The sequence below is a fragment of the Halichoerus grypus genome, chromosome 14 (assembly GCF_964656455.1).
Source record: "Halichoerus grypus chromosome 14, mHalGry1.hap1.1, whole genome shotgun sequence".
Classification (NCBI taxonomy): domain Eukaryota; kingdom Metazoa; phylum Chordata; class Mammalia; order Carnivora; family Phocidae; genus Halichoerus; species Halichoerus grypus.
Window position 1 is genome coordinate 33,327,773 of NC_135725.1, and position 10,735 is coordinate 33,338,507.

Genomic DNA, 10,735 nt, shown 5'->3' on the forward strand with positions numbered 1-10,735 from the left:
TCCATACTGTTTTCCACAGTGGCTGTACCAATTTACATTCCCACCAACAGTGTACACGTGTTCCTTTTTCTACAACATCTTTGCCAACATTTGCTATGTTTTTATTTTAGCCATTCTGATGCATGTAAGGTGATATCTCATTTTGATTTGCACTTCCCTGATGATTAGTGATGTTGAACATCTTTTCATGTGTTTGTTAGCCATTTGCATACCTTCTTTGGAAAAATGTCTATTCAGGTCCTCTGCCCATCTTTTAATCAGATTGTTTTTTTAGTGTTGAGTTCTATAAGTTCTTTATATATTTTGGATATATTATGCTAAATGAAAGTCAGACGGAGAAAGACAAATACCATATGATTCCACTCGTAAGTGGAATCTAAAAAACACAATAAACAAAAAACAGAAGCGGAACTATAAATACAGAAAATTGGGGGCGCCTGGGTGGCTCAGTCGTTAAGCGTCTGCCTTCGGCTCAGGTCATGATCCCAGGGTCCTAGATGGAGCCCCACATCGGGCTCCCTGCTCCGCAGGAAGCTTGCTTCTCCCTCTCCCACTCCCCTACTTGTGTTTCCTTTCTTACTGTGTCTCTCTCTGTCAAATAAATAAACTCTTAAATAAAAATAAGAGAATTTGATCATTGCCAGAGAGGAGGGTGGGGAAATGGGTGAAGGGCAGTGGGAAATACAGGCTTCCAGCTATGGAATGAATAAGCCACGAGAATAAAAGGCACAGCATAAGGAATACGGTCAATGATATAATAGCATTCTATGGTGACAGATGGTAGCTGTCCTTGTGGTCAGCATAGAGAAGGTATAAACTTGTCAAATCACCATGTTGTGCGTCTGAAACCAATGTAACATTGTGTGTCAACTATATTCAAATATAAAAAAATTTTTAAGTGAAAGTTAATTCCCCTTCCCTTGAATTCAGGGCAGACTTAATGAGTCACTCTAATCAACAGAAAATGGTGTTAAGTGATGCTATTGGAATTCCAAGGGTAGATCATAAAAAGGATAGCTTTTGCCTGGCTTTCTTTCCCTCTTGAATCACTGGCTCTGGGGGAATCCGGCTGCCATGTGAGGACAGGTAGGTGGCCCGTGGAGAGACCCATGTGGGGGCACTATGACCTCCCACTCACAGCCAGCCCCAACTTGCCAGCTGTCACACGTGAGCCACCCTGCAGGCGGCTCCTCCAGGCCCAGATGAGCGACCGCAGTGCAACCTCAGTATTGTGAAAGACCCTGAGCCAGAACCATCCAGCCCAGCTGCTCCTGGAACTGTGAGGATAATAAATGTTCATGGTTGTTTTAAGCCACAGAATTTTGCAGTTAATTTCCTATACAACAAGAGATAACAGATGTAATAGCTTCCTCCCCCAAAAAGGTCAGTTTTTAAATTAATATTAAAGAATTAATTTCATTTATATAAAATATATTTGATGATACTGGATAAATTCCATGATCCTTCAGCAAGATGAAGAGGAAAAAAAGTTGTTTTTACATTTTAAAAAGTTCTTTGTCCCAGTCACAGGACCTATTTTATTTGGCCTCTCATCACTATATGTTTACATGTTTGTATCCTTTATATGTCTAAAAATAAGGAAGTACAAAACACTTTACTTTATTATTTCTTAAAGATTTATTTGAGAGAGAGAGAGAGAGAGTTAAAGAGAGAGAGCAGGAGCAGAGCGAGAGGGAGAGAGAAAATCTTAAGCAGACTCCACACCGAGCACAGAGCCCGATGTGGGCTCAATCTCACAACCCTGAGAACATGACCTCAGCCGAAATCAAGAGATGGACACTGGGTGGGAGGATGGGTTAGCCTGGTGATGGGTATTAAAGAGGGCACGTTCTGCATGGAGCACTGGGTGTTATGCACAAACAATGAATCATGGAACACTACATCAAAAAGTAATGATGTAATGTATGGTGATTAACATAACAGAAAAATTTTTAAAAAAAGAGTTGGACACAAACAACTGATCCACCCAGGCACCCCCACAACATTTTAATGCTAAAAATGATAACTTATACAGGTATCAAGTTTGTATTCTAATTTTGAAAAGGGGGAAAATTTGGATAATTTATTTTAGAATTCATCTCTTTTAAAATTAATATTTTTATTTCTCCACTTCTATCAGGATATACCTCCACCATTTAACTAAAATACCACTGGTATAATAAAAAATATATATGGTCTCCGGAATTTGAGTAACAGGATTCTTTTGTTATTCATAAGAAGCCCTTTGAGCGGCGCCTGGGTGGCTCAGTCAAAGGTCTGCCTTCCGCTCAGGTCATGGTCCTGGGGTCTTGGGCTCTAGCCCCAGGTTGGGCACCCTACTCAGCAGGGAGTCTGCTTCTCCCCCTCTCTCTGCCCCTCCTCCACCTCATGCTCTGTCTCAAATAAATAATCTTTTTAAAAAATAAGCCCTTTTGATCACACCTGAGTTTATGCTAATGAAGTGATTGAGAGTGGTGCCCTACATAGCCTCAGGATGGGTCTGGCTAGAAAGACCAAGAAAAACCAACTGATTAGAGGGTTGGGACTTTCTTGGCCTCACCCAGAGACCTCTGGGAAGGAGAAGGGTTGGGGGTGGGAGGATACAGATTAAGCTCTGTAAAAACTCTTGAACAACAAGTTTTGATGATTTTCTGGGATGGTTAACGCATCCACATGCCGGTAGGGTGGTGAACCCCAAGTCCCACAGGAAAAGAAGCTCCTGTGCTCAAAACCCTTATGGACCTCGCCCTATGTACCTCTTCATCTGGTGGTTCATCTGTATCTTTTATAACATTCTTTAAAATAAATCGGTAGGGCGCCTTGGTGGCTCAGTTGGTTGGGCGACTGCCTTCGGCTCAGGTCGTGATCCTGGAGTCCCGAATAGAGTCCCGCATCAGGCTCCCTGCACAGTGGGGAGTCTGCTTCTCCCTCTGACCCTCCCATCCCTCGTGCTCTCTCTCTCAAATAAATAATTTAAAAAATAAACTGGTAAATATGGAAATGTTTCAGCTGCTCTCACAAATTAATCAAATCCAAGCAGGGGGTTGTGGGAACCTCCAATATAGTTTGTTGGTCAGAAGCACAGGTGGACTTGGGATTGGCAATTAAAGAGGGGACAGTTTCGTGGAACCAAGCCCTTAACCTGTAGGATCTGATGCTACCTCCAGGTAGATAGTGTCAGAATTGAATTAAATTTGTAGAACACCTAGTTGAAGAATTGCTTTGTGGTGTTGGAACATACCCAGAATCCCCAAATGACTGACAGCATAAGTATTCTGGTAAGATTCCATCAATGATGAGATTCCAACAATACTAAAATACTTCCCTAACTGTGCTTGCCATGTTGCATTTGCCTTTTCTTTTTCTCAGTGAAGATACTGCCTTTATTTTTTTGCATTTTTTCCTTATAGACACACCAAAAAAACAGTCAATGTAAAGATAATTGCTTTTGCTTCTAACTCATTTATGTTGTTTCAGAAACCCTTATTTCTCTTCTTTATTCAACTTCACATTTCTGAGCACTCATAGCATTTTTTCCATAGTTCTCATGGCACCTGGGACTTTTTAACTTTCTGACATAATTTATATTAAGAAGGTAAGGAGTAAGCTTCTTGAGAATAGTGATTATGTTTATTCACCGATTTTTCCTCACAGTGCTTTGCACATACTAGATGGCCAATGAAATTTAGCAATTCGGGCAATAGACCAAGGTTATCACTCAGATCAGCAGCTGTCTCCCTAAAAAGAATTAATGACAAAAATATAAGGACAAGACAGATTCTATTGTGAGAGACTAAATACACAAACAATGGCTAGACCATATACTACCACATAACTTTCACCCACAACCTGCAGCAACCTGCTCAAGAAACCAACACCCTTTCTAAAACAAACAACAACAGAAGCCAGTCTTCTGTAAGTTAGACTTACAGAAAGCCAAATTGCTATCTTCAGTGACAATTCAGCAAACTGTACAATAACTTATGTAATAATTGGACCAAAATTATTGGCCAGGACTTGATTAATAATTGACAGCTTCCTGAAGTTTGGTCTTGGCTTCCAATGTAGGACCAGCCATACAAAGCCAAATATGCATCCTTAACCAATCACACAGGATCCCCTGATTCTACTTGCCCCCCTACATCTTCTGCATGCCAATAGCCCCCAACATGGGCATACCTGAGCCCTTTCCTTTATTTCACTATAAGGCTTTCCCACTCCTCTGCCAAAACAAAAGTCTGATTCCCTTGCTATAAGTTCAGAATAAATAGGCTTTGCTTTTCTCATTTGGTTTGTCTTCATTTATTTCCACAGGAAATAAGGAAAACATGTAAGGAAAATCCATTGGTATTATCCTAAGGATAAAATAATTCATATAAGCTGGTAACTTGGTCAGGAATAGGCCAAGGGAGAGCCTTGTCACAAACTCTATAGGCAAAACCCAATGATGTATGTCATCCAGCTGAAAGACACCTGCCATCCACAGTCTGGGGAACAGCTATTCTGTTTAGGTGCCCTGGAGGTCAGTGCAGGAGAGTGCTCAACCCCACCCAGGTGACACAGTCACCACCTGCAGCTGCATTACACAACATCCCCTCTAGTAACCATTTATTAAACACCACTCTAAATGATGTGGCTTAGAACATTAAGTTCCCACAAGTTCGTCAAAAGTATTGTGACAGCTCAGCTGCTTGGTTCTGGTCGAATAATTTGAACATTAGAGGGGTTAGTTTCTTCTCTCTCTTCCTAAGCATTCTCACAATAAGCAATGTGCAATTTTGTGTAAACTTTAAACCCTGCAGCTTCTGTGAAGTTATAAGCTAATTCAGTCTGGTTAGCTTGAGATGACTTCACTGAAAATACTACACAGCAAGGCACACCGTAGCTAAAAGTGATTGGGTTGGTTCATAAAGTACTTTTAAATTTGGTAATAATTACAAAATATAGTTATTGTAGAAAATCTAGAAAAAGCAAGGGAATAAAAAGAAAGCTAAAATCATCCATCATGGCCCATCCAGGGAAATGAACGCTCCCATTGACATATATCCTTTCAACTTTTTTTTCTTTATGTGTGTATGTGGGTGAAGGAGGGTGGATTCACTTGAACAGGATGACAACAGGGTTTTGAATTGAGTAGTTTTCCTTATTTCTTTGAAGCATGATTTACTGAGAATCCAACTGATAATCAAGGTATTCTTTCAAAGCACTTAAATGTCCAAGGGGAGGGGAGCATCCTCATGACAGATGAATCATCTGTACTTTCTTGATTCTGTCAGGCCACTCTGTCCTGTACATGATGGTCCCTCTGCCTGCAGCATCCTCCCCCAGCCTTGTCCAGTAGAACATCACTATTCATCCTTCAATACCCAAACCTAGTCCTGCACCTGTGACCCCTTCCCTCTCCCTGCTAGTGGCTGAGTGTTCCCACATCTGTGCTCTCAGCATGCCACTGCATTTCCAACAGAGCAGTTGGCAAATGGCAGGGGGAATCTGGCATGACTGGATTTGTGCATATCTGTAAACAACATAGACAATGATTTAGACTAGTGGTTAGAGGGTGGACAGTGGAGCTGGGCCGCCTGAGTCAAATTCTGTCTCCACTGCACGTTATGACATATCCTCTGTATGCCATGGTGTCTTTATCTTTAGAACAGATAATGGTGCTTACCTCACAGGGTTGTATAAGGACTAAACTAACACATGCAAAGCACTTTTAAAAGTGGCCAGCACATGGTAAGTACTACATAAATGTTTGAGATTATTAAATTATGTGTAAAAACTAACCCAAGTATCTCTGTGGTACTTATAGCTCTCAGTCTTCTTTTTGCTCAGCAATGAAGGCATTTAAGACTCATATAACTAACTAGCTCTTATTAGTTTCCTATGTATACAGTGAACAAATATTGGGTCTAGAATTCCTCTCTGACTACAACAGAGCATGGGCATTCAACATTAAACCATTTGGATAATGCTGCTCCACTATGGAAATGCTACTACTGGAAGTTACATGGACCAATTTCCTCTCCCCAGGTGGAGAACATTCATTAACCATGACGTGTGCACACCTCCGCAAAACACTGATGCCTGTCTGACACATTCTGTGCCTGTACTAAGCAGAGCTTACTCTTCCAAGAAGCAAGCTTTGTTGGAGAGCCAGTCCACTTACAGGCAAGAAGTAGCGGGGTTGGTGGCAGGGGGTCCTCCTGACTGGGCAGTATTTTTTGAGCCACCTCAGAATAACCAGATGAAACCAGCCCCAAATCTCACAGAAGCCACTGAGTTTAAAGTTTAAAGGTAAGTTGCAAATTACTAACAGGAGCCTGATTCCAATGAGACAAAGGAGGAGAAACGGAATTCCCCAATGTTCACATTATTCAGCTGGAAATGAGTAGCTGAACTTTTTTTTTAAAAAAGATTTTATTTATTTATTTGACAGAGAGAGACATAGCGAGAGAGGGAACACAAGCAGGGGGAGTGGGAGAAGGAGAAGCAGGCTTCCCACGGAGCAGGGAGCCCGATGCGGGGCTCGATCCCAGGACTCTGGGATCATGACCTGAGCCGACGGCAGGCACTTAACGACTGAGCCACCCAGGTGCCGTCAACTTTTTTTTTAGATAGGCAACTTTGACATGTTTCCTAGGCTCTAATGCTCTTTAAAAACATCTTATTTTAGAGTATACTGTAAAAAGGGCTGACCTAAACATTTTCTGACTTTGAAAGTCTCAGAAAGGCATTACCTAAGGCTTGCTTTAAAAATATACAACTCGGGGGTGCCTGGGTGGCTCAGTCGTTAAGCATCTGCCTTCAGCTCAAGTCATGGTCCCAGGGTCCTGGGATCAAGCCCCACATCGGACTCCCTGCTCAGCGGGAAGTCTGCTTCTCCCTCTCCCACTCCCCCTGCTTGTGTTCCTGCTCTTGCGCGCTCTCTCTCTGTCAAATAAATAAATAAAAATCTTTAAAAAAATAAAAAAATAAAAATATACAACTCAGCTGGGGCACCTGGGTGGCTCAGTCATTAAGCGTCTGCCTTCGGCTCAGGTCATGATCCCAGGATCCTGGGCTCGAGCCCCGCGACAGGCTCCCTGATCAGCAGGGAGCCTGCTTCTCCCTTTGCCTCTGCTGCTGCTCCCCCTGCTTGTGCTCTCTGTCAAATAAAAACTTTTTTTAAAAAAATAAAAATATACCACTCAGGAGGTGCCTGGGTGGCTCAGTGGGTTAAAGCATTTGGCTCTTGATTTCAGTTCAGGTCAGGATCTCAGGGTTGTGGGATCGAGCCCCATGTTGGGCTCCCTGCTCAGTGAGGGAATCTGCTTGAGTTTCTCTCCCTCTGTCCTTCTCCCTGCTCACTTTATATATAAATAAATTCTTGGGGCACCTGGGTGGTACAGTCTGTTAAGCGACCAACTCTTGATTTCGGCTCAGGTTGTGATCTCAGGGTCCTGATCTCAGGATGGTGACCTCAAGGTCATGAGATCAAGCCCTGCATTGGGGAGTCTGCTTGAGTTTCTCTCGCTCTCTCTCCCTCTGCCCCTTCCCCCTTAAGATAAATGAATAAATCCTTACAAAAACATACAACTCTTCACTTTTTAAACATCCAGTAAATCAGGATTATTATTTCCTAAAATTGAAATAGATAACGCTTCCAGCTATCCTTAGGTCTCAATCAGTTCAATTGAACAAAATGTGCTATTTTATCTTCTAAAGGCAAGGTCCCTGCCATCAGGAGAAATGGTTCACATTTGAAACCAACCAGGGAAGCAGTCCTCATCATAGTTTGAGTTACATTAGCCCACTGGATCTGGACTGGCTTCATACCTCAAGTTGTCTACTTTTTTTTGGAGGGGGGAGGGGCAGGAGAGAGAACCTTAAGCAGGGTCCACACCCAGCTTGGGAGCCTAAGGCCGGGCTTGATCTCACCAGCTCCATCTCACGACCCTGAGATCATGACCTGAGCAGAAATCAAGAATCAGACACTTAAGCCACTGAGCCACCCAGGCGCCCCTCAAGTTGTCTACTTTAAAACAAAATAAAGTTTGGGGCACCTGAGTGGCTGAGTCTGTTAAGGGGCTGACTCTTGATTTCCACTCAGGTCATGATCTCAGGGTTGTGAGTTTGAGCCCCCAAGTCAGGCTCTGCACTCAGAGCAGTCTGGTTGTCCCTCTCCCTCTGCTCCTCTCCCGGCTTGAACCCATGAGCGTGCTCTCTCTCTCTCTCTCTCTCTCTTAAATAAATAAATAAATAAAATCTTAAAAAAATAAAATAAAGTTTGCCATTTATATATCCTTTCTGTCCTAAAACCTGAAACAAAACAAAGTACCTTCTCTTTACCTGACTCCAAAAATATGAGACAGCATCTCTATGACTCAAAACCAGATAACCTCCAAGAGAATTCTTTCCTGTTTAGGGAGGGAGAGGGTGCTCTTCAACTCTGCCTAACTAATCCTTTGACATGTGAATTCATGCCTAAGCCCATGGAAGTCAAGTGCTCACATAAAAATACCTTTGAAAGTCAGTCAGTCTTCAGACTATTAAAAATATTTAAATGTATAACAAAATTCTAATTCTATGAGTAAACTAAGCTTTTTTAACCAAGCACAAATCTTATTTGCATGTTTCCTTATAAAAATCATTTGAACTTGAAGAGTACTGCTGCCTTACACTAGGCGTAAGTAATGAAATTGGACATGAGATAAGAAAACAATGTGAAGCTCTAGTCCTATAAAGAAAATTGGGTTAGGAGAACACATGTCTGCATCTCCTATTTTTGCCACTTCCCTAGTTGTATGATCATAGGCAATTCCTTTTTCCCTTCAGAGTATCCTGACTTGCACAGAGGTGAGGACACTTCTCAACCCAAAGGATATGAGAACCATGGCCTGGGAGGGACGGTTGCCTGGGAAGTGGGGAGTCCTGCACGCGCGTTTGTGCACTGCCTTCCACTGGGAAGTTTGCTGGCGCCTAGATAAAAACCTAGAAAGGCGAGGCATGGACTCCAACCTAGGGTACAGAACTGACTGCTCCGGGAACTAAATATTCCACCATCTCCCGTCCCTTAAGGTACCGCCGCTATTTTATTTGAATAAACATATTCCCAGTCCTGGGCAATCCTAACCCAGAGCTGGATTTTCAGAGACCATAGAAGACAAATAGGCCAGAGCAAGCGGAGTCTAAGGGAGCCCTCCCGGCAACTTACAAACAGGATCTTCCATTTTCAAGGGTCTTTTCAAGCGGATGCTGGCGGGGACTGTCTTCTCAATCAGTTCATCAATGCTCTAAAATTAAAACATAAGTCCGTGAACACTGAAGGGAGAGGAAAGTGCCTCGGGAGTTGAAAGAGTCACCTCTGTGTTTTGCATCTACAAAGGCTTGTGGTAACCTCATTTAAAATCGCCTAATTAGGGTTTCTTTTTTAAAAAGAAAAGAACAACTCTGAGCAAACCAGAAATCACTTGGAGGAAAGCAAATGAATTCGGTTAGTGATTCCACCACTCCAGGTTTGATTTCAGTCAGCAACCGGAGATAATCGGATAAACCAGGAGGTCCTCCTTTTGCAAAGTTAGGGTTCATCAGGAGGGCGAGTTGGGTTGAAAAACATAAGGTTCTGAGGCGCGAAGAGCGGGTGGAGAAAGTAAACGGGTGAGAGAAAGCTAGGGCACAGGAACCGAACTCGCGGGCTCGCTTCCACGCCAGGGCCCCAGACCCGGGAGCGGGTCCCACGCGGAGCAAAGCGGAGCTCCGGGCGGGGGCCGGGAGGCCGCGCCGGCAGAAACCGGGCAGGGCGGGATGAGGCCCTAGAAGGCCGGTGGGGTCCTTACCGCCAGCCCCAGGGCCTGTAGCATCTCCCTCTGGTCTTTGTCCCCGGGGCCGATGTGCCTCCGAGCGAAGTCGTCGTGTCTGGGCAGGAGGCGCTCGAGGAGGCGCGAGTCCCCAGCCCTGCTGCTGTCCCCGCCGCAGCTGCTGCTGTCACGGCCCCGCGGTACCCAAACTGGTCCCTTGCCTCCAGCCAGGCGGCGGCCGCCCCCAACTCCACAGCCCAAACGCAGCCCCCAGGCCCTGGCGCACGTCTGCATGGTCGCGGCCACAGTCCCCTGCCCGGCCCGCGAGGGTCAGCCGCGCTCTCGGCCTCTTTTGGTCGCAGTCCTCCAGGTGGCGGCTGCCTTCTGCCTGGAGCCCCTTATCGTTGGACGATTCGCAGGACAGACGGATGGGCGCTCGTGGGCAATGAATGGGCGTAGCGCTCAGCCTGAACACGCGCGCAAAGTTGTTGCTCCACGCGAGGCACCTGCTCGGCACACTTTAAGCGTCGTCCTGCGGGCGGGCGGTGGGATGGGGCCAGGAAAGCCTCGGCCAATGGGAGTTGACAGAGGGGCGGGGGCGGGGCACACACCGCCCCGCCCCCTCTCCTACTCCCTTCTCAGGCCCTCAGCAGTCCTGCTCCTGACCCGAGCCTGCCATCCTCAGTCACTCCTACTCCATCTCTGGCTGATGCGGGGACCAGGGCGATCCATGAGCTCGGGGCCAAGGTCTGGGACCGCACTGGCGCTGGATCCGGCTGCACAGCTGCGGGCGAAGTGCCTGGGGGAACTCAGCTGAGATGAAGGATGATTCTGAGAGAGAAGCCAGGCTCAAATAATTAGTTTCCATTCATTAATTTTAGGGCATCGTTCCCGGTTATATTTCATGGAAACCAATATGGGCAGATGAAAGTTTTTTTATAGTTATGATTGTGGGCAAG

The 10,735-nt window shown here is 44.9% G+C and overlaps 1 protein-coding gene across 1 annotated transcript in view; it reads right to left on the reverse strand.

Moving 5' to 3' along the window:
- Nucleotides 1–10,317, reverse strand: part of GLDC (glycine decarboxylase) — a 95,196-nt gene extending 84,879 nt beyond the window's left edge. The window contains exons 1-2 of the mRNA XM_036065798.2: nt 9,816–10,317; nt 9,194–9,272 (exon numbers count right to left, since the gene is read on the reverse strand). Coding sequence (XP_035921691.1) covers nt 9,194–9,272; nt 9,816–10,070 — 334 coding nt within the window. The 5' untranslated portion in view covers nt 10,071–10,317. The remainder of the gene's footprint in view (nt 1–9,193; nt 9,273–9,815) is intronic.
- Nucleotides 10,318–10,735: the final 418 nt, after the last annotated feature.